Raw genomic sequence first — 24,558 nt, 5'->3', positions numbered from 1 at the left:
CTTTTTCGAGTAGCGGTTGACGATGTCCAACATTGGTTGTGGGTTTGCGACGGGTTTCCCGGTGAGTCTTGTCATAGATGTTCATTTTTCTATTGTGGTTCTTCTTGGGGTTGCAGTTTCTATTGTGGTTCTTCTTGGGGTTGCAGTGAGTTGTTCGACACGTGAGTCTCCGATCAGCAGAGTTTTGATTTGTGTCAAATGTATGAAGACTTTGAAGGGTTTGAAGGGAACAAAGTTGGAAACTAGTTTTAATTGTTTTTGTCTGAACGTTTGAATGCCTGAACGTGTACGATTTGGAAAAGATATGAAACGGCTGCATAAATTATATGGAGCTTTGATGGTGATGGATCTTAATTGTATGTTAAAAGTTTTATTTAATTACAGAGTATTTGAGGTTTTTGAAGAATTGTATTTAGGATTCAAGTTATTCATTTAGGTAGGAGCATTTAAGACATTGTATCAATTTTCTTTTATGTTTTGTGTATTTTGCTATTTTGTCAATTTAAAAATAAATTTACCATTTATCCGATTTACCTTTCTTCTTTCGGCCCTAGAAATTTCTAGTTTCTCAAAAGAAAGACCATGGACTACAACCAACATATCTGAGCCCAATGCCCAATGGCCGAAGCCCAAAGCCCAATCCATCTCCGTCTCGCCTGTACGATGAACAGCTTCATCAAGCATCTCTTCTCCAAATTTCCAGCTTCCCCAAACCCCTTTTACTGTCTTTCTTCCTCCCTCCACAATTCATCATAAATCTCAAACCCTAATTTCTCTCCTACTCTCATACTAAACTCCCATGAGAACCCCATTGATTCTCCTTCTCTTCTCTTTCTCTTCTTTTTGAAGCTGTTCCAGCTCCCAAAACCCATCTTTTCTTTTTTGGGTCTGTTAGGGATTGTATAGCCTCTCCCTGCAATGGCTCTCCCGCCGGTAGAGTGTATGTATGTCGTAGAAAGCAATATTCGAGAATGGAAGTCCGGAAACTCCAGCTTTAGGGTTCCTCAACCTGTCCCCGTGGTTCGCTTCCTTTACGAGCTCTGCTGGACCATGGTTTGTACTTAAATTGACATATATTTATCCATATGTAGAACTTGTGTTTTTTTGCGACTTTCTAGTGTTTTATTTTTGGGCATATTATTAGTGCAATCATTTGGTTATTAATATTAATTTGTTTATGTGACTCTACTGAATTCAGGTTCGAGGGGAATTGCCATTTCAAAAGTGTAAAGCAGCATTGGATTCAGTTGAGTTCTCGGAGAAAGTGTCTGCAGAGGAGTTAGGATCAGCTTTTGCTGATGTTATTACCCAATTGGCTCAAGATGTTAGTATTTAGTTTTACAATATTTCCCCGTTAGCAGCAAGCTTTCTTTTCATCTTCTTTCCTTTTTTTTTTCCTGATTAGAACATCTAGCTTCATTTTTTCCAATTTATGCTCAAATGGATTTTTGAAGTTTCAATTGTTAATACTGTCCTCGCTAAGGTGAATACATAAATTTTTACCGATTTGAGAATAACTCAACTAGTTAAAACATATATATTTGAAGTTCCTCATCTTAAACCTATTAGAGGATAAACAATTGTCAATTGTAATATTTTGATTTGGTTGAAAGTCTTGTATTTGCAAAGTTTTCTCTATGTTTCATTTGAATTGTATGTTATTCATGTTATTGATGGAAAAAATATACTCAAACGTGAGAAGTTCTATGCATATTGAACTAAATTTGCTCAATTTGCAGATCACATTAGCGGGAGAGTATCGTGCTCGGCTTTTAAAATTGGTGAGTATATAAACTATAAGAGATTATGATTATTGTCTCATGATGTAGGGTAGTTTTGTTTTGTTCTCTCTTTTTTTTTTTTTTTTTTTTTTGACTAGGCAAGAAATAACAAAATTCATTAGAAAGCCAAAAGAGGGGTGTACAAGAAATGGAGAAGATATACAAAGGAACTGCAAAAAAGAAGAACCAACTATTTTTCATATATCCTTACCATTATGTTCGTTTTTTCAATTTAATCACACAGACATGGTGGTAATCTCTCAAGGCTCCCATTTGCCGACATGTTGGATGAATGTGGTGGCTTTTGGCATCGCTTGTGGTCTACGCGTTGCAAAGTTGGCTAGATTAGTTTGTAATTACTTCTTTCAGATCTTCTGTTTCCTTCTTGCTGGGCACAAGGAAACTAGATCCCATTATGGGGTTCTTCGTGGCAATGTTGGGGTATTACATCATTCAAGTAAATAAAACTAGGTTGATGATTGGCCCAAGTAAAATATATAGGCCTAAAGTATGTACCCATCCTGAATATTCATTCCACATAAACAGTAAAAAGTAAAATTGCAACTATACCCTTGTACTTCCTTCATACGAGGATTAAAATTAACTGGAGTAAATGTTAGATCTTAGGGATAAACTGTGAGCAACATAAGCTTGACAGACGGTTTAGTGTTATAGTGAAGATAAGGAAGAGATTAGCTTCGTGGAAGAAAAGCTTCTTCTCTAAAGTTGGGAGGTTGACGTTTATTAGATTGGTATTGAGTGGAATCTCCATTTATTACTTTTCCTTCTTTTGGCGCTTGTCTTTGTTTTCAAGAGCATTCAGAAGCTTATGAGAGATTTCCTCTATGATGGGATGAAGAAGTTTCGTTTGGTTAGCTGGGAAGTTGTTGGGAAACCTGTTAATTGGGATTGGGGGGTGAGGGGGTTACGCAACAAAACTCTGTTGGCTAAATGGTTTTGGTGTTTTTCCCTTGAGCTCGAATCCTTGTGGTAGAGAATTATTGTGAGCAAATATGGTCCCCACCCTCGTGCGTGAGTGGTGAATGGGTTAAAGGCATGCATTGAAATCTGTAGAAAGATATTTCTATTCACTCCCATCTTTTTCCCATCTTGTATTTTGCTTGTTGGGAGAAGGTAAGGAAACGTATTTTTGGAAAGATCTTTGGTTGGGGTGATAAACCCCTCTCTTTTGCACTTTCTAGGTTATATCATTTGTCCTCTCTGAAAAATTGTTTTGTGTCAGACTCTTTGGCTGGGGAATTCTGTTTCTTTCTCCTTCGGTTTATGTTGGCTGTTGTCCAATAGGAAACAACAACAGTGACCTTTTTTCTTTTCTTGAGTGAGGATTTTGACTTTAGACAGAGAAGAGATGTTTGTATTCGGAATTCTAACCACCCTTTGGAGAACTTTACTTGTAGGTTATTCTTTAGGATTTTATTGAATCTGTCTCCTATCATTGAGTTGGTCTTTGATGTTTTACAGAAGATTAAGATTCCAAAAAAAGTTAGGGGTGTTTGGTGGCTCATAATGGGATGTGTTTGTAATGTAAAGTAATTCAAAATCCATGTTTGGATTGAGCGCTTTGGGCCTCATTTGTAATGTAAAACTCATTCTGTTCTGACAGTTTTTAATTCAATTATTTTCTCACGAAGGGGTAATTGTTGAGGGGGCAACAAGCTCAAAAAACAAAAGGGTCCTTAACCAGAAACCTAAAGCTCACGAACTCACAATGGTTAACAAAAAAGAAAAGAAAAGACTCTCTTAGTACCAATGGTTAGCACTCCCATGGTTAACATTTTACCTAGTTGGCCCCTCTTTCTTTGGGGCGTAGTTTTTTGTATGCCACACATTCTTTTCATTTAATGTCAATGAAAGCGGTTGTTTCTTTTTTTTTTTTTTTTTTTTTCTTTTTTAAAATCCTATTGGCTCTAGAAAAAGACCAAATGCTCTTATAATGTAAGACTAAATATGATAGAACTCTGTACATTATTTTTAGTCATGTTGATTGAGATTGTATTTTGATGTTTGGTCCCTTTTAATATCTCTCTTTGAACATTGATGATGAGTGTCTTTTGTAATTATTCGTGTGGTAATATCTACTGGGTTGGAGACCCTTTGTTTGACTATGAATAATAAAATTATAATAAAGGACAAAAGACGGAAGCTCCCTTATTCACATACATGCTATGACAATTTTCACTGAACCATTTTCTAATTATATTTCTCAACAACTACCATCAATTGCAGTTCTAATTTATAACCTTCATTGTTAGTAGAGGCACTTGTCCTGGGCTCTGGTTGTAATAAATTTCATTTCACATAATGAAACTTTGCTGTCAATAGTTAAAAAACTGATTATTTGATAATGGAAATTTGCAAACTTCTCTTTGGTGCACCAAATTCTGTTATGTTCTTTTGTACTTTTTCATTGCTCATCCTCTTCATGTACTATATTTGGTATAGTGAGTTACTTGTTATTCTGTTTTTCAGTACCATATATTTTCCTTTTTATCATTACCTTTTTTGTTTAAATAATAATTGTTACTCATATTGCCAATTGGATGCTGTATTCTGTATCTTCTAGGCTAAGTGGCTGGTGGAATCTGCATTAGTCCCATTGAGGCTTTTTCAGGAGCGATGTGAGGTAATATTTTCATATAAAATTTATCTTGTTTGTATTGCATTCTTGTTTAGTTGTTTCACTGTAAATTCTGTACCTATGCTCTTTTTAACTGTGGGTCTCAATGTTTGCTGCACTGTGTCATGTATTAATGATTTTTTAAACTGAATTTGCTTGGTTTTAGGAAGAATTTCTATGGGAGGCTGAAATGATAAAAATTAAGGCGCAGGAATTGAAGAGTAAAGAGGTAAGTGATAGTTGTAATAAGATTCAAGCTTCGTTATAGATAATGCTGCCTGGTCTTGGATATCAGTTCATATGATATTATTTTCCTTTACCATCTATTTAATTTCTTTTTATGCAGTTGGTTGCTCAATTTTGCACCTGTTCACACTTTCTACTCGCATAATACTGCTAATGTATTAATTATTCTTCCACTTGTAACCATAGCAGGATCTAGATTTCTGTTTAAATATTTTTGAAGATAATGACATCAATTTGCAAAAACTTCTCTATGTACCTCATGAACTTGAAAAAGCTTCAATTTCAGCATAGAGGCCAAACCTTTTATAGTGATTCTAATATACAGTCATTTGGTTGATTTCAGGTTAGAGTAAATACTCGTCTTTTATATCAGCAAACAAAGTTTAATCTTCTGCGGGAGGAAAGCGAGGGCTATGCCAAGTTGGTATGCTATTGATTAAATACTTGATCCGTCCTTTTTCCTTGTGATTTTCTTCTTAATTTGTTCATTTTTGCCTCGATCAATGAGAAGACTTGCTCTCTCAATGTTGAAAGAGTGTAATTACTCAACAGTTTGGTTCTTAAAACATTTCCTTTCTTTAAACAGCTGGAAAAATGAATTAAAAAAGGCTTAAGCCAAAGTAAATAACCTAAATGGATGAAAGAGATAAAATGTTAAATTTTCCTTTCTCCAAAGAGGGGTCTAACAAAAGTCTTCCCATCTTGATTGATAAAAGTAGAGTAGCTGTGAAACACTCGTGTTCGGTTAAGTTCTTGGGTTTACAGAGTTGAACTGATCCAGCCCACCTCACAGTAATATATAATCATAGGGTAATTGACTACCCATAACCGACCTTGTTAGCTAAATGGCTCTGACGTTTTTACTATGAGCCTGATACCCTAAGACACGAAGTTATTGTAAGTTGATATGATACGACCTTGAATGGTATTTGGGGGCACACACATCTTTGGAGAGGTATTGCGCCAGAGCATCGTTAGAGATTTATGCAACTACTGGAATTTGTGGCATTATGGTTAGAGAGCAATAGTAGTGTTTTTGCTAGGATGTCCAGGAATATGATGCATTCCCTGAAATCTTGATAGAACTCCTGGTATATTTTAAACTAGCTTCATTTTAAGAGAGTTGTAGAGTTTTTCCTTTTAACCTTTTTATTAGATGAAGTAGGATTCAGTATTTCTGTCTTTCTCATCAGTCAAATTTATACTTGTTTTTGATAAATCGAAGGGGCGTTTGGCTCACAGACTTTCAAGTTAGTGCCCCAAACAGCCCAAAGAGGGATTTTTTTATGAGGAGAACAAGATCATGAGATGCATAAATTTTTGGACTTGATTTGTCCATTTTACTCTTATTCTGGTCAATGAATGTAATTTTCTCAATATGTATTATACTTTTGCAAATTAGTACTTGATCTACTCATGATTTTCAACAACCGGAAGGCTCTTATTCATTAGCCCCTTGAGGGGGAGGGGTCCTGAACCCTTGTCCTTAGGTTGTTCTTTAGTTTTTCATTGCAATGTACATGGTTGTCGCTTATAAAGAAAGATGTCTCAGGTAACACTTCTTTGCCGGGTCACCGACGCTTCAAATAAAAACTTTCCAGGCTCAACAATTGGTATTATAAAGGTTGGTAGTAAACTTCCATTTTGAGTCTTTTATCATTAATTATCTCTAGCACACCGATAGACATTGATATCAAATTAGTTATTCTTCTATACAAATATATACTATATAATATATAGTATATAGTATATTATAGAACTTTTCCAATTTATTGATCTTTAAGCTTTCTACAGTCATTGATTGGGCACTTTGATCTGGATCCAAACCGTGTTTTTGACATTGTGAGTCAATTCTTTTGTTTATTTTACATAATCTTTGATTTGCTGTTTTCCTTTTACCTCGTTCATTATTTTTTGTAACGAAATTTCCTGCCAAATTTTCATCTTTTTGATGTGTTTATATCAGGTTTTGGAGTGTTTTGAATTGCAGCCAGAAAATAGTGTTTTTGTGGAGCTAATTCCAATATTTCCTAAGGTAAAGATGCTTATGAGTCATGACAAGTTGATGTGGATAATCTTGCTAACACTTGCCAATAAACAGACTCTTTAAGTTTCTCATGATGTTGTATATTTTTTGGCAGTCCCATGCTTCACAAATCCTTGGATTCAAATTTCAGTATTATCAGCGCATTGAAGTAAATTCGCCAGTTCCGTTTGGACTTTATAAGCTTACAGCGTTACTAGTGAAGGAAAATTTTATTGATCTTGATAGCATGTAAGTACAGATACATATATGTATTAAATGTTAGTGATATGAAAACTTAGGATTTGAAAATTAGGAACCTAATTGGTGAACCCTTAATATCAAATTCTACCTTTGAAAATTAGGAACCCAATTGGTGAACCCTTAAATATCAAGTTCTACCTCAAGTCAATTTGACAAAAATCCAAAAGGAAGGACTAGAATTGTATTACCTTTTGATCGATGACCAAGAGATAAGACTGGAGGTTTGAACACTCCACAAGCAAGATAAACTTATCTTAATGCTCAAGCATGCAATCCTCTAGATCAAGTTGGTGACGAATCTTCGTCCTCAACACAAAGGAAAATCTCATTTCAAATTCAATATGTCAAAAACTCCTTTAAACAACCTAAAGGCAAGACTTAATAACCTCCCAATAAAATCCTAATACATCGTAAAAAGACTAAATTGACCTTACTTAAATGTTATTTAAAAGGATAAAACTGGAAAATATTAAAATTACATCACAAATTATTAACTAAGATCTAATTAATAATTTGATGTTTGACTGGTTCATATCAGTTAGTTTCAATTTAATGCAAGTCATTTTCTCAAGGGATCAAACCTGATATTTGTTAAATTGCCTCATTGTTGTTTTCCCATATCATATAATTTACTGTCTATTTTAGAACTTCAAATTATAGCTGTAAACAAAAAAATGTTAATTATCAAAATTGCCACTTTTGGATCATAGAATCTAATTTCTTTTTGAAAACAAATATGCTTAACAAATATCGATAAATCCATTTAATTCAGTGAACTTGTAAACATAAATAGAATCAAGATATTTGTTTCTTTTTTTTTTTTTTCTGGAAACAAATAAGCATACCCAACCGTAACCAACTTTACCTTCCCTTTTGATAATTTGGAAATTAATCCAAGCCATCTTTTAACAAGGAATGTTCCATCCAATGTCTCTATCATTTTCTATATCTGTTTTCTCTCCATTGTTGTGCATTATCTGGTGTTTTAATTTTGAAATTTTATTTTGAATAGTCTACCTATAATTTTTAAATATAGACTTTTATTTACCTTAGATATGCGCATCTACTTCCCAAGGAGGATGAGGCATTTGAGCATTATGGTTCCTTTTCTTCCAAACGACTTGACGAGGTACTGCTATTGAGAGTAAATATTAATTAGCATTATTTTTAGTAGTCACTTTGTTCATTCACTTTTTTCCCGTCTTTGTTGGCATCTTGATGGGCTACTTTGTGTACTGAGTATATAATTTTTTTTGCTTGTTTGAATCAACTAGATAATTATTTTTGTCATTTTTTTTGGTACAAATCCTAAATGTTGTTTTTGATGAGAGATGATGGATACTGGAGGAAGTAAAGTGAGTACTTATTGAAGCCTGTAAGATGAAATACCAATAAGTCCCGACATAAGTACAAGAGATGAAATGGTGAATGTCAGTCTCAGGAGCAATTTTGACATGGAGTTGGGGTATTTGGGGTGTTAAAAGACTTGAGAACCCTACCAACTAGAGCAAAGTTAGAGAACAACTAGATGGGACTTCAACTCGAGCAAAACCCAAAATGAAAAGAAAAGAAGTTTCCACTGCAATAGCCCACAAAGATTGAGCGTGAAACTGAATGAACGGCCAACTAAAAAATGATTAAGCTCCAAAACTAAAGAAGATACCTGCTTCCTCGAACAAGTCACCTAAGAACAAACTTCCAGAGGGTAAGAATATAGTTTTGAATCATCAACTATCAAAGAGGAGTAGGACAGGTGAAGCAAAGATTTGAAATATAAATCCCCAAAATCAAGACCCCTATACTGATGAAGAACGAAGCTAAGCAAACCTTCTTCTTAGGACAGAACAAAAGTTCCCATTTGGCCCAAAAAGATAAAACAATCATAAGATCTTTCTAAGTGATATGGAAGCGTTTATTTTTTTTTGGGATACCGGGGGATTGATCCTTTGCTAGTTTCTTGTTTATATCATTTTACCCCAATATGGAGCTTTCCTTCTTTATCACTTGGTTTTCTTGTCGATTGCTTGATAGTTAGACGATGGATGTCATGGTTCTCTTATCAATGGTTTTTTTATTTGATCAAGAAAGTTTGTAGGAAGTGTTCAAAATTTCCTGCATTGGAAGTGTTAGTGATATATAATTAAATTTGCCTTCAACCATTATCTTAAGCTTTTGGGTGAATTAGTGATCTAATATGGTGTTCAAGTCCTTGTATTGTCGTTTCCTCCTCAATTGGGCCTTTCAAATATTTCAAGTCCACAAGTATGGGGGAGCGTTACTGATTTATAATTAAATTTGCCTTCAACCATCAACTTAAGCTTTTGGGTGAATTGGTGATTTAATAGAAAGGAGTTTCTCAAATATGTTCACTCTCTTCAACAAAGGCAATAAAATCGTTGTCCACAGTTTTTGGGTATTGTTCACAGAAAATTCAATGCCCCTTCTGATTGTAACATCTTTACCATTGATTATGAGTGTGTTGGATTCCTTCATTTTGACTTAATTTGTGATAATTGCCCATAGCAATATCATAATGATCATGCAGGGTGTACAATAATCAAGCACATGTTTGGAGAGATCATAAATGCGTTCATTGTTTTCAAAAGAAAAATACAATGTTCTGTATTTTGTTGGCTCAGGTTCAGACCTACTAACACCGGCTTTTAGAATCAATGCATTGATTATGTAATGATTCGGAGATTCTTAATGTTACGTTTTTGTTTTGTGAGCTGGAACTTTTTCAGCGAATTTTTGTTTGGAAGGGTTTCTTGGGAGTTTTAGAGGTCCTCTGGTGCATTTTAAAGTCATAAAAATGTGCCCTTTACTGGAGCAAGAGTACTGACCTGCAAATAGCTAGCCGTCACTTTGGTGGATTGGTTATTTTTAATTAGTTATTTTTATTTTTCCTTAAGAAGCATAGGAAGGATTTCGTTCCTAAAAGAATAATTATAATAAAATAAAACAGAGAACAGGGCAAGGGAACAACGACTCCCCTCCCTAAAACAAAGATTACATGAACACCTTCCTAATTCCAGTCTAGGTTGATAGGGTTTTCCATAGAATCCATACGATCCACAAAGAAAAACTTAACCTTTTCCCCCGGGGGTCCATAAAGAATTTCACGTAATATCGTCAGTTATCTTTCTTTGCTTATGCAAGTTCTAGTAAGCTGATTAAGCAGTGTACTTACACCCAATCCCCACCCCAACCCATCCTCAGCAGTAGACAAAATTCAATTCACTTGTTAGTTACTCCCTTAGGTAGGTAGACTGTTGGCGACATGGCAGTTTCTACACATAGAATGTGGGCCTTTTTAGATACTAGATAGAATTATGATTCCAGTACTTTTGGTGAGTTAGTAGTTTCACAAGGCCTTTGTAAATAACTTCACTTTTCTTTTCCTTTAGATGTCCATGTATTATGTGTACATTATCACGGGTCTGAATTAATTTCTACAGGCCAGCAGAATAGGTAAAATAAATCTTGCGGCAACTGGAAAGGACCTGATGGATGACGAAAAGCAAGGAGATGTCAGCATTGATCTTTTTGCTGCTCTTGACATGGAAAGTGAGGCAGTCAATGAAAGGTCTCCAGAACTGGAAAATAATCAAACACTGGGCTTGCTTACTGGATTCCTTTCTGTGGGTGACTGGTACGTAAAATTGAATCTGTAACATTTGTATGATGGTGATAACTGCTTGTGTCCTTCTATCTGTGTACTTGGTAGTAACAGTGGAGAGCCAACTTTGATGTTGAAATACACTTCTTTGGGTCAACATCTGTGCATGATTTCTTATAAAAGAACACTTGTATGCATAAGTTGGTTGGATCGTCCTTTCTTTCCTTCTTTCTACTACAATATGAATTTGATTATGTTAAACAGTAAAAAAGAGAACCCAAGGTTTTCGTAGAAAACCCTGTAGTAGGGAGAAAGACCACGATAGAGAGCCTCTTTTATTATTTTCACGCACAATGAAAGTTACAAAAGAAGACAACTTTATAGGCTCTAGCAGTCGTAATAAAAAAAGGAAATAAACTTTTAGGTAAAGTAAAATACTAAAATACCCTTGCGGCTATAAAACTATCAACACATCCCCTTATTTCCAACAGCTTACATGTTAATATAGCATACCAACTATTTTTCCCGATTGTATATGTTTGTAAAATAAAATAGAGTTTTCTCTTCTATCATTATGCTAAATTCCGTGCCTTAAAGAGTTAGGCTGTTGGGGATATGCCAATTGGGAATTCTTTCTATGATCTCTTTGGCTTTTAGGGATGTCTTATTTTCCTTTTGTTTTATTTTGTTTTTTCTGTTTTTTGTTTTTGTGTATGTATGCCTTTAGTCTGCAATCCAAGTTTCATATCCTATAGAAGAATAATTGAAGATGTCACCTCTTAACCAAGCTGAATGTAAACTTCGTTAGCTTTTTTCTTTTTCCTGACAGGTATCATGCACATGTACTGTTTGATCGTCTTTCGCCTCTCAATCCAGTGGAACTTCTGCCAATTTGTAACAGCTTGTTTAGGTAATTCTGATTTAATGCTCAATTATATTCATGTAAACATGTATATGAACCTCGATTCAAGCATCAGTTTTCTTTTGGTGTCTGCTTAGGCTCATTGAAGAATCAATCTCTTCTTCATACTCTATTGTTCGTCAGAATCCTCATCAGAGCTTAGGGGCTTCCACAGGAAGTAGTGTTGATGCTATTGAGACCACAAATTTGCCAGTTGGTGGTTCTTTTATAGATCTTCCGAGAGAACTTTTCCAGATGCTTGCCACTGCTGGACCTTATCTCTATCGTGATACAATTCTGCTACAGAAGGTAATGTGTTCACCACTCACTATCCTTTAATTTCCAACCTGTATTTCTTTTTATTCTCTCTCTTATTTATGTTTTTTAATTTTTGCAGGTCTGCAGGGTGCTGAGAGGTTATTATACATCAGCAATTGAATTTGTCAACAGTGTGGAAAGTGGTCAAAATCCTGAACTTGTAATGCCAGCTGGAAATCGGGTTCCTCATCTTCACCTAAAGGAAGCTAGGTTGAGGATTGAGGAAGCCTTAGGAACGTGCCTACTTCCTTCTTTACAGTTGATACCTGCCAATCCAGCTGTTGGTCAAGGAATATGGGAAGTAATGAATCTTCTTCCATATGAGGTAGATTTTTGAGTTGGTTCCATTTACTTCTATTGAATAATTTGATTATTAATAATTGAAAATCTTGAAAGTTGAAAGATTCCTGCTGAGTAAAATGTGACAGAACAAATAGTTACAAAAAGATTTTGTCAGTGATGTCCAAAGAGAAAATGTAGAACCTAGCAGTGGACCGTACATCACAGGAGTCCCTCTCCCATCTCCTAAAGGTTCTATTGTTCATTTTCTCTCACAAACATCTGAACATCCTACAAACCCCTGCTACCAGAAAACATCTCCTTCTCTTCAAAATGGCATTGGTGCTATTTTATGTTTATTCTATGTGCTTGATTCGTTAGCCTAATAATTTAATTGATCTTTTTTTTTTTTGTGTTATAGACCAAATCTTAGCCTAAGATTTTAATTGATCTTTCTTTTTTGTATTATAGTCCAAATCTTATTAGTGCTTTTGATATAAAATATCTTGCATTGCTAGGTGCGATATCGTTTATATGGCGAATGGGAGAGAGATGACGAGAAGATTCCAATGGTTTTGGCTGCAAGGCAAACGGCAAAGGTATTGTTTAATTGATTATTTCTTCTTGGTTTCTCCTCTATAATAGTTCAAAATCATGTTAAACCACAACCAACTACTTCTCAGTTGGATACACGGAGAATTTTGAAGCGGTTGGCTAAGGAGAACTTGAAGCAATTGGGTAGGATGGTTGCAAAACTAGCTCATGCTAATCCGATGACTGTCCTTCGGACAATAGTTCACCAGGTATTGTTTGATCTGGCTATACTATTTTCAATTATGTATATCTTGCTTTCCAATTTCTTAGAGTTGAGGTCATTCTTGAAATATCATTCTGCAGATTGAGGCATATAGGGATATGATTACTCCTGTAGTAGACGCATTCAAGTATCTGACTCAGGTATATACTATGTGTATTTCCATGGATACATTGTCTAAATTGTGAAGTACTATATTTTTGATATTTTTATAATAATTTCCCCCATATATTTTATGCAGCTCGAGTATGACATATTGGAATATGTTGTGATTGAACGTTTGGCGCAAGGAGGGCGTGATAAGTTGAAGGATGATGGCCTTAATCTCTCAGATTGGCTCCAATCATTAGCTTCATTTTGGGGTCACCTGTATGTTTCTCTTTTCTTTCCCATATAAAACATTTTTCTTTATGCTGATTTCTGCTGTTGAGGATGTGCTTTTACTTTTTAGGACACTTGCTATAAATTTTGTAAGGGTCACTTCAATTGTACAGTTGCCTATTTGGCTTCAGTCTAGATGAACTTCCACGATAATGTTGGCTTAATTGTTTGGGTTGTTTCTGGTATATTTAAGTTATAGTGTTCTAATTCTTCTGCTTTAGGTGATTGCTACTCGGTTATTATTTTCTACTATTTCTTTTGCATGCATCACTGTCTGATTTTTTTCATGATATTTGTCCTTGGTTATACTTGGAATGCCAAACTTTAACATCCTGGTTGCTGCACCCAGCTAATGTTGATTGGTTAAACTGAGGGCATTATGGACAACTTAACGTTTGAACCTTGGTTAGCTATTTCGGATCTGTTCAACTACTTAAAACTTGCTTCCTGGGATATGCTTTTTGAACTCCATACATGGCTTTGGGGGCTGCAGCTGTATGATTAAATATATCAATTGGGTTACAATTAGTCAATTGGCCGTCGAGATTGAAGTTGGGTTTCAATTTCCCTCTCAAGTTCATGATAATATAGTGGATTGGGAGGTGAAAGATCCTGGTTGTTGCTTCATTTACCAGATTCAAGGTGATAGGATGAAGTTGAAATTTCACGTTTCTCTTATGCTGCCTTTGTTCAAGATATGCTGAGTTGTTAAATAGCAAGATATTGGTAAAAGAGTTGTAGAGAATCAAAGTAAACAGTGTTACGGTTGCAGGATCCAGTAATGTGGAAGGGAGTAATTTATATGACCTTACATGTAGATGGGGGTAAGGTTAACATTACCTTGCTCAGTGAAAATTGGAGGTGAATCGTTATTTTTTTGGGTTCATTGGCTTCAGAGGGGATGAACCTTCAAAGAGAAGTGCTAGATATTAACTGCTCTAGTGAAGACAAGTTTCCTGACTTATAATTGAATCATTTGAAGATGTTAGTTTCACCTTATAGTTGAAAAAGTACAAATGGATTAGTCATTTTGAAGATTTCTATCAGTTATGATTGCGTCAACTTTCCGAGATGTCGATTTCGTTGAGGATTTCCAAATTTTGTACTGGTTATACCTATAGAAAATTTCGCATTCCAGCTATAGGCACAGATCATTCTTGGTCGAAGCATGAATTTCTTTTACAAAGGGGTCGTTCATCAAGGAAATTCTAGTTTCTTTGCCTACTTTGGTTGCAGCTCTATGGCAAGTTGGGTTCTTTCATAATACTACATTCAATGTATTTTATGCTTCTGATAAATACCATACTGTACATCTAAAAAGAGATTGGAGGAGCAACTGAAGTAAAACAGAAACTGAGTAGGATCAATCAGAAGTTCTGTGCTGCTATTTTTTATTCGAGCTTCCTATTGGAATCCGTTTGAGGGTTTCGAGGCGGGTCAGACGTCCAAGGAGTAGGAATGGTTTAATTGGGACGTGAACTTTGCTTTCCTTTTTCTTTTACTGCATAGGTAATCATGTTATGTACATACTTGATATTAACCAAAGAACTATGTCGAAGTGATCATGAACTGCATATGTTATATGCATCCTTAATATTAAAGAAATCAAAATAAAAACTATTGTACTATTTAAAAGTTATCTTGAATTGCAACTAGTCCTCGAGTTTCTTTCAATGTGTCAATTTCATACACTTATCATATTGTTTTAAATTGTCCTGTTCGAAAAGAAGAACTAATCAAGTATTGTGGCTATTTTCCACATTCTTGTTCTTGACTTTTTCCTTTTATTCCTTTTTAGGAACCTTAAACATTAACACTAAATATTTATTGATGGAAGCTGTCTATGTGACTATATAAATTGTTGTGTATGCTTAATACAGAAAGTTCAATTAATGTTTCCTTCCCTAAAAGTTCAAATGCAAACTGCCCATGTATTTTTTCATTTTTTATCTCATTAAAAGTTGTTGGTTATGTATATATTTATAATGTCAAATTTGTTACCAGGATTTTAAACATATTTGGTTGTATGTTAGTGATTTCAATGTGTCTTGTCCTTCCAACGTTATGTAAGTTAGTGTGGAGTCGGGGAAATCCCTAATAAAGATCAGTTATTTGTTCTCACCCAGTAGGTAGTATAGGTAACAATTAATCTAAAGAAGGAGGAACCACAGGACCATCCTTTACCCAATCTGGTACTGTGTTTGCAACTGAAAACGAGAAAAAGTTGGATATTTGGATTATTTGTTCCTTTGTTTCCAGTGGCGCTAACTCAATGGAGTAGCCTTTGGCCTCTTTTCTTCTACGTCTAAATATTTTCTAATTTTTGGGTCTTTTACTTTATCTTCATCTTTCATTGAAACTTGTGTTTCCCTTTAAAAGGAGAAGAGTTATAAGGCCCCAGATTCAGAGATAGGGTTGAGCATTTGGTTGAATGGGTTTTCTGCTGCCTTGAGAAATTTAACTTGAATGTATAAGAATTATTTTTAATGATGTGGATATAGTTGTTTGCCTCAGAATGTGATGTTTTTGTTTATTACATGAGATCCAATGTCGCAATTACTCAATGGGTTCAATGTGGAGCGATAGGTGATTTCTTTAGTGCCTTTCGTCCTCCACCTCTTTTTGAAAATTTCGTAATTTATATGTATCCTATCAACCATCATTGATTGACTTAGTGGTAAATATGGGGGTATGACTTTGATCAAGGGCTAAGAGGTTATGGGTTCGGTCCATAGTAGCCATTTATCTAGGAATTAATATTTTATGAGTTTGTTTAACACCAAATGTTGTAGAATCAAGCGGATTATCCTGCGAGCTTATTCGAGATGCATGTAAGTTGGTAATGTGGCCACCTACCTAGGATGTAATATCATTTTTTTTGTTATCTTTCTTCGCTATACTTGCTTCATAGCATTTTTGTGCATTCTGATGTTGTCAAATTTTCTTTGGCTTTAAACTTGCATCCTTGTATATGTGTATAAAGCAGCTCTAATTATTGGGATGCTCAGTAACATAGTATTTTTTATGGTAAAAATGGATTTAAAGATGTGCTGTACTGTTGTATAAACTGTCATTTTTTAACAGTTTTTTACAGAACATATCTTATACTTTTACTTGCTTTATCATCAGACTACTTTTTGGGTAAGCAGATCTTGTACACATTTGTCTCCGACTTTCTTGATGACTTTCTTGGACTTTTTCTGTTGGTGGTAGGTGTAAGAAGTACCCATCTATGGAACTAAGGGGTTTATTTCAGTATCTCGTTAATCAGTTGAAAAAAGGTCAAGGAATTGAGCTTGTTCTCCTGCAGGTACTTTGCCTTGTCTATAAGGGGTGCTTTGTGCTAGCCACATGGTTCAACATTTAGATATTTTAGCATCATACTTTATTTCTTGACTACGGACTTAGATATTTTTTTGTAATGTAATCAGGAACTTGTCCAGCAAATGGCTAATGTCCAATACACAGAAAACCTAACTGAGGAACAGTTGGATGCTATGGCAGGAAGTGAGACACTTCGTTATCAAGCAACTTCTTTTGGAGTTACTCGAAATAATAAGGTATTGTAGTGATGGGCAATATAATTTTCTTCTTCCCAGTTCTTAACTTGATTGCGATCGTCAGTAAAGGATGTGAAAATAGATGACTGTCAGGCTACCTTGAGTCCTGATGGGTTTTGGTAGCAAGCTAGAAGTTTTCAGTTAGTAGCTACTTTGCACTTCAATGAATTTATTCTGACATGTTTTATCAAAAAGAGAAGGATGAATTTTCAATGATGTGGTCAGGGAAGGCGTTGGGTGAGTCCTTTTACTATTATTATTATTTTAATATTTTTATTATAAAACCAACCTATACTCTTAAAAGATTCACATTTTCTCACAAAAACTCTGATTTCTGTAATTTTTTGTTACAGTTTTATCATGATATTTCTTTTATTGAGCATTAGACTCATTTCATTACCTTAATGAAGAGACTTGTTTCTTTTTTTTTAGAAAAAGTTCTATCATAATATTATATAACATTACTTTTCACTTTGCACCTGAGCTCCAAAGAACTAGTGTGTATTACTCTATTACGGTCGTACATACTCTTGTTAGTGATATTTATACATTTTAAAATCGAACTCTTTTGTTCTATTTGTGATTTTGCACTCTTATCATTATCATTGCTATTATGTATTTATTTTTTGTGTGATTTTACACTCTGTTATCTGAATGTTATTTTCTGTTTGTACTACAAATATGATGGTTTGTTGTTTTGTTTGGAGTTATTATATCGTTCTATTTCTGTTTCCCATCTTAAATAATGCAGGCGTTGATCAAGTCAAGCAACAGACTGCGTGACTCGTTGCTTCCCAAGGATGAACCAAAATTGGCGGTCCCTCTTTTGCTACTTATTGCTCAACACCGTTCATTGTATGCTTTATTACTCTGTATTATGCAAAATATAATGATATTGTATTTTTCTGCTTTATAACGAGGACCTTCTCCCCCCTTTTCTTTTTATACATCAATTTTTTTTGGGTGGGGAGGATTATGTAGGGGTTGGGTATTCATGTTATTTTTCATTTAAATATTTTAAAATCATCTGACAAGCCCCTTTAGCATGCTATTTTAATTATGAATTCCGTTAACAGTTATCTTGCAGTAAAATTTTCATAATTCAATCACTTGAGATGTCTATTGATACATTTACCTGCTACTACTCTGGCCTTCATGCTTGCTGTGCAACTGTAATTTGATTTATTTTTTCTTGTCTTGTCCCTCTTTTCTTTTCTTCCCTCGGCCCACCACCTTCACTTGGTCCCAACTAGCAAATTCTCATTGGCATTTTGGTGCTTTAGAATATATGGCCTAACATATGATTTATTTCCTTCAGGGTTGTTATAAATGCAAATGCTCCTTATATAAAAATGGTCAGCGAGCAGTTTGATAGATGTCATGGAACACTACTTCAATATGTGGAATTTCTTACTACTGCAGTTACACCTGCTTCGGCTTATGCTCAGTTGATTCCCTCACTCAATGAGCTTGCGCATCTTTATCACCTTGATCCCGAGGTCTGTGTGCTTGTGTCATTGTCATACGGCTCTGTTTTCTTGGGGTTGTGTGTTTTATCATAATTGAACTACTTTTGATATGTCTAATCTTTATTTTTGAGATTTAAATTCTTAATATATTATGCTTTAAAGTTCTTTTGCATGCTTTTAAAGTACTTCTGGTATGACTCATTTTTGTAGGTTGCTTTCCTGATTTATCGGCCAATAATGAGGCTATTTAAGTGCCAAGGTGGTTCTGATATCTTCTGGCCACTGGATGGAAATGATGCAAATGTTGTAGGCAACAGTTCTGATCTGGAACCTGCAGAATGTCCTGGTGATGTCGTTTTGGATCTTGGTTCTTTACAGAAACCTGTGAGGTAAGAGATCTATTTCTTTTTAAGCTTTCACTTTATTACATGCTTGCATTTTGCTATTTTGGCAAATGTAGCTTATTTTCTTCTTCACTCTACTCTATATTTTGATTAAACTATACATGATTAAATGCTATTGATAAGGTATAGTTAGTACTTTGATTCTGTTATTCCGCCAAATGTCATCTTGTTAATTTTGGTAAAATGTAAGATATTCAGAAGTTATGGCGTACTGGCACTTGTAGTCAGACTTACTTTGTACAAAATAGGGAGTTAACCGTTTTCTTTTTTTTTTTTTGTTTTTATTTTTTATTTTTTATTTTGATGGTACAAATAGGGAGTTTTTTTTTTTATAATTTTGATGGAATACTTTGAGATTTTCTTTTTAACTTTTATTTTGATAGGTGGTCAGATCTGCTTGATACTGTGAAGTCTATGTTACCTCCAAAAGCTTGGAATAGCTTGTCTCCAGATCTCTATACTACATTTTGGGGTCTCACTCTCTACGATCTTTATGTTCCTCGGAGTAGATATGAATCTGAAATTGCTAAGCAGCATTCTGCTCTTAAAGCTTTAGAAGAGCTATCTGATAACTCAAGTTCTGCAATCAACAAAAGGAAGAAAGACAAAGAAAGAATTCAAGAATCTCTGGATCGCCTGTCCAATGAACTTGTTAAGCATGAAGAAAATGTTGCATCAGTTCGCAGACGACTTTCTCGTGAAAAGGATAAGTGGTTGAGCTCCTGTCCTGATACTCTGAAAATTAACATGGAGTTCCTTCAGCGTTGTATTTTTCCCCGTTGTACATTCAGTATGCCTGATGCGGTCTACTGTGCTATGTTTGTGCACACTCTTCATTCCCTTGGAACGCCATTTTTCAATACAGTCAACCATATTGATGTTTTGATATGTAAAACTTTGCAACCCATGATATGCTGCTGTACGGAATATGAAGCAGGCAGGCTTGGAAGGTTCCTATATGAGACACTAAAGATAGCTTATCATTGGAAGGTAATTGATCACTTAATCTTTCTTTATCATGATGAAGACCAAATGAAGTTAAAAAGTCATTCATCATTCCGCAAAGTGCTTGAATTTTGTTACTGGAATCTTCCCCATCTTCAGTTGTTCATATTGATCAATCGTTTTGTCAGAGTGATGAATCCATTTATGAACGTGAATGTGGAAATATGCCTGGATTTGCTGTCTACTATAGGTATCCAAATAGCCAAAGAGTAACGTACGGCCAGTTCATCAAGGTACTTGAATTTCTACCATTTTCATCTTTAGCTTGTTTTTCCATGTACTATGTACATTTTAATGAAAATTGATGATATGTTGCCTGAATTATGTAGTTCGCTTCTAATTCTTGTTTAGTATTAAGATGTTCTATTAGAAGGTATCCTATACATCAATCTCTGTTATGATGTAAAAGCAATCTTTCTTTCCCGTCGTAGCACTCTATAAGATAACCAATTTGCTGTAGTGGTGCAAGTCCAGTAAGTTATGTAGTGGTGCAACTTCAGTAAGTCCTGAGTTACCTTGCTATATTATCTTCTTTGGCATGGTTTCTCCTGGGTTATCCCGTGGTCATATAGATCTCAAGTTTTCTCTACCTTCACTTTCATGGAGAATTTTAGATTTTAATTACATGTATCATTCAACATTCAATGCACTGGGGATTCAGTGTCCTGTTTCAAGTATAAATTTGTTTTGTTTAAACTTTCATGTACGATAGTATATATTTCTGTCACTATATTTAATAATTCATTAATTATTTTTCTTATAGGTTCATTGGAAGTGGAGTCAAAGAATTACACGGTTACTGATACAATGCTTGGAATCTACAGAATACATGGAAATTAGAAATGCTCTTATAATGTTAACAAAAATTTCCAATGTGTTTCCTGTTACTAGAAAGAGTGGGATCAACCTTGAGAAACGGGTAGGACAAATTTCACTTTGTGTTAGTGTCAACTAAGAATTCTTCCTTCTTTTGTAATTCATCTCTAGACAATGAAAGTCATGTTTGGAATTTAAAAATTAAAAAAAAAAAAGAAACTAAGAGTTCTTTTTCTTCATGTAGGTAGCCAAGATCAAAAGTGATGAAAGAGAAGATCTGAAGGTTTTAGCTACTGGTGTTGCTGCAGCCTTGGCTGCTAGAAAGGTTTGTTCCATTTCTCTGTCGTGTCACCTTCTCAATTTTAATTGCTAAGTTGATGTTATTTCATTCTGCAGCCTTCATGGGTTACGGATGAAGAATTTGGCATGGGTTACCTTGAATTAAAGACACCATCTCTTGCATCAAAGCCTTCGGCTAGTAATTTAGCTTCTAGCCAAAATAATTCCATTTATCTTTCCCAAAATGAACCTGGTGGAGGGAAGACCACTGCGTTACCCATCCCAAATTCAGATTCTGGAAATATGGTGAAAGATCATTCATTGAGGTCAAGAACATCTGATGTGAGAACGGACAAAATAGATGGTCTCTCTGTTCCAAAATCTGATCTCGGGCATGGGAAACAGAAAGGGACATCATTGAATGGGCCAGATTCCCAGCCACTGGTATCCTCAACTTCTGTGCATTCGGGATCATTAAGAATGGTGGAAAGTCAGAAACCAGGTGATGACTTAACTAGGACTTTGGATGAGGGCTCATCAAAAGTTGTTTCAAAGACCTCTTCTGAATCGGAGGTAGTATTAAATTATACTTTTAGTGGGCATTCGATTGTGTGTGTGTGTGCCCGTTGAATTATGACTTATTATATTATCATGTTAACAGTTGAGAGTTTCAACAAAACGATCAGGGCCTGTTACATCTCTTAATAAAGCACCAAAACAAGATATTACAAAAGATGAAATTAGATCAGGAAAAGCGGCTAGCAAGAATCCTGGGTCTTCGACGAGTGAAAGGGAGCTTCCAGTTCACGCGACGGACGGTGGTAGGCATGGAGGTCCTTCTAATTCACCTTCTGTTGTGTCAAACGGTAATACACAAAATTCCTTACCTAAAGGCTCTTCCTTAACCGTAAAAGCTTCAGATGGTCACACCATTGAATCAAAGGCAGAAAGTGGGGTTGGGAGGTCATCTGATGGTAGGGTGTCATCAATAAAGGATGATGGCACTGATGCTCTTGATGTTTCGAGATCCTCTTCTTCCAGACTTGCTCATTCTCCTAGGCATGATAATTCTGCCGGTGGTTCTAGATCTAGTGATAAGCTGCAGAAAAGAGCTAGTCCTGCAGAAGAACCAGACAGGCAAGGTAAACGCCGGAGGGGAGATGGTGAGATTAGGGATGATGGGGATTTTCGTATCTCTGACAAAGATAGATCCATGGACCCACGATCTATAGATGCTGATAAAATAGGAATGGATGAACAAAGTGGTTACAGAGGTTTAGACAAACCTTTGGATAGAACAAAAGATAAAGTAAATGAAAGGTATGATAGGGACTACAGAGACCGGGTTGAACGTCCTGAAAAGTCCCGTGATGATCCCCCGGTAGAAAGAACAAGAGACAGATCAATAGAAAGATATGGAAGAGAGCGCTCAGTTGAGAAAGTGGAGAGAGCTTCTGATAGGTATCCTGAAAAGTCTAAGGATGAGAGAAATAAAGATGATAGGAGCAAACTACGATATAGCGATTCAACTGTAGACAAGTCTCACATTGATGATCGGTTCCACGGACAGAGCTTGCCACCTCCACCGCCCTTGCCGCCACACATGGTCCCTCAATCTCTTAATAGTGGGAGAAGAGAAGAAGATGCAGATAGGAGGTTTGGAACTGCTAGACATGCTCAAAGGCTTTCTCCTAGACATGAAGAGAAGGAACGAAGACGATCAGAGGAAAATTTAATTTCACAGGATGATGCAAAGCGCAGAAGAGAAGAGGAATTTCGAGAAAGAAAGAGAGAAGAGAGAGACGTTGGGATGTCGTTGAAGGTAATGATTGTTCAATTTCATTGCATTTTATTTGGTATTATGGTATGTGACATAACTTTTTGTACGAAGTATGAACACAAAATTAATTTAAGCAATATGTACCATATGCAAATAGAAGTGAACTTTTGTTTTTATCATCTTAGCATCATATTACTCAACCTTGTATTTTGTTGACACCCCTATAAAGGCGATCAGTTCACGACCCTGCCTTCAGAAAATTGATCGAATAGACAAATGGTAAAGCCCAATTAGTACCACAGGATGCTTCTATTTATCTATCTAGAATTATAACAGGAATCGATTCTAGAAGTGGGCTTACAATTTCTTGGATTGTGGTTTCTAGATGAGGAATAATTGTTTTCTTGGGTTGCGCCAAGAGGGTTTGTGCCTTTCTTTCTTCTTATTATTGTTGATTAAGATAATATCAACTTGGTAAGGAAACGGAGGCTATATTTCAAAGGAAAGTTGTGTTTTTTTAGCTTAAGTCTTAACTCACAAGCTCTACATGGTTTTGAAGCGTAAAAGATGTAGCCCAAACATTGTTTTTTTATATCTAAATTATAGATGCTTTATTTTTCTCTAGAGAATGGTCTTGGATTATTTTGTTAAATTGGGTGAACAAGTGTATCTAGGTCTGCCAACCTGGAATTAATAGTCTTGATTTTTAGCGTATTCAAATTTAATGGGAATCTTCATTTGACAAAAGATTGGTAATGAGAACAAAAGTGATTCAAACCTACGTACTTTCCCTTTCTTCCCCCCACATCCACACACAATGAGAGAGATCTGAGTAGTCTTTCTCCTTCCACCCTTCTTGTTGCTACATTCTAGGTTCACATATTATTTGTACGCAAGTACATTTATCCGAATTTGATCACCGTACCTCAATAGCTATGTTTACAGTTATCACATTGTAAACTTTCAGTAAATAGTAAGTTGTATTCTCGTTCATGTAGGTGGATGACAGGGAGAGGGAGAGGGAAAAGGCAAACCTTTTGAAAGAGGACATGGACGCTTCTGCTGCCTCTAAGAGGCGAAAGCTTAAAAGGGAGCATCTGTCATTAGTTGAGGCTGGTGAGTATTCTCCTGTTGGCCCACCACCACCTCCGATGGGTGGTGGTGTGTCTCAATCTTATGATGGACGAGAAAGAGGAGACCGGAAGGGAGTAATGATGCAACGTCCTGGTTACCTAGATGACCCAGGCTTGAGAATTCACGGTAAAGAAGTGGTCAACAAGATGACAAGACGTGAAGCTGATCTGTATCCTTTATATCACAACTCTTCATGCATGATCACTAATGACCTTTAGGTGATAATAAGTTTTATCTATTCCATTATTTTTTATCTACTCCTTAACACGGATTTAGAATGTATGAACGAGAATGGGACGATGAGAAGAGAATGAGAGCAGATCAGAAGAGAAGGCACCGGAAATAAGCTGGTCAATCAGGTTCTTATTACGCTTGATCATTCCATGCCGCTAACATGGTATTTAAGCTGCCCATAGAGAGGTGATGAGCCCTCCGATGTTGTAATGATGACCAAATTCATAAACGAAAAGGAAGGCAGTGTTGTAATTTATTGGAAGTCGCTGAGCCTGCCCAAGAGGGAATATAGACAGCACGCTCCTGTAGTGACGACCAATTCATAATCAAACAGGACAGGACATTGGGGTGTTCTGCTATTGATAACTATTGTAAGTTGTTTTAAATTGAGATTAGGATAAAGTTGTGTATTATATTTTAGGCCCCCACCGAGTACATTTGTTCTTGTATGCCATTGGTAGTATGAGTTATTCAAGATTAGTGTTAACTTAGGGATTTTCCCCTTTCCATTCCTTGATAGTTCCCCCAACTCTGTTTTCTACAAAAATTTTCACCCCCCAGTTTTGAGAAGAATCTCAACTGATTCAATTTCTATAAATCTGTTCATTGTTTA

At 35.6% G+C, this 24,558-nt stretch overlaps 1 protein-coding gene across 1 annotated transcript; it reads left to right on the top strand.

Annotated features, from left to right (window-relative positions):
• Nucleotides 1-695: 695 nt before the first annotated feature.
• On the top strand, nucleotides 696-24,558 carry LOC103504529 (THO complex subunit 2). The gene is made up of 32 exons (XM_008468872.3): nucleotides 696-1,053; nucleotides 1,199-1,324; nucleotides 1,740-1,781; nucleotides 4,366-4,425; nucleotides 4,586-4,648; nucleotides 5,009-5,089; nucleotides 6,218-6,289; nucleotides 6,460-6,507; nucleotides 6,632-6,700; nucleotides 6,807-6,940; nucleotides 8,006-8,081; nucleotides 10,411-10,604; nucleotides 11,401-11,481; nucleotides 11,571-11,781; nucleotides 11,870-12,115; nucleotides 12,588-12,668; nucleotides 12,753-12,872; nucleotides 12,967-13,026; nucleotides 13,125-13,252; nucleotides 16,478-16,574; nucleotides 16,696-16,824; nucleotides 17,576-17,679; nucleotides 18,143-18,323; nucleotides 18,504-18,682; nucleotides 19,081-19,687; nucleotides 19,831-19,935; nucleotides 20,466-20,621; nucleotides 20,763-20,843; nucleotides 20,915-21,370; nucleotides 21,459-22,619; nucleotides 23,576-23,880; nucleotides 23,988-24,558. The coding sequence occupies exons 1-32, from the start codon at nucleotides 919-921 to the stop codon at nucleotides 24,055-24,057; spliced, it is 5,658 nt and encodes a 1,885-aa protein (XP_008467094.1). The 5' UTR covers nucleotides 696-918; the 3' UTR covers nucleotides 24,058-24,558.

The sequence above is a fragment of the Cucumis melo genome, chromosome 9 (assembly GCF_025177605.1).
Source record: "Cucumis melo cultivar AY chromosome 9, USDA_Cmelo_AY_1.0, whole genome shotgun sequence".
NCBI classification, from domain to species: Eukaryota; Viridiplantae; Streptophyta; class Magnoliopsida; order Cucurbitales; family Cucurbitaceae; genus Cucumis; species Cucumis melo.
Note: the sequence above shows the minus strand (reverse complement) of the source record. Positions and strands in the feature narration are given on the sequence as shown.

Coding starts and splice junctions, on each gene's coding strand:
- LOC103504529 (XM_008468872.3), top strand. CDS start 919: ATGGCTCTCCCGCCGGTAGAGTGTATGTATGTCGTAGAAAGCAATATT. Junction 6,290..6,459: donor CAACAATTGGTATTATAAAG/GTTGGTAGTAAA, acceptor AGCTTTCTACAG/TCATTGATTGGGCACTTTGA. Junction 23,881..23,987: donor ACAAGACGTGAAGCTGATCT/GTATCCTTTATA, acceptor ACACGGATTTAG/AATGTATGAACGAGAATGGG.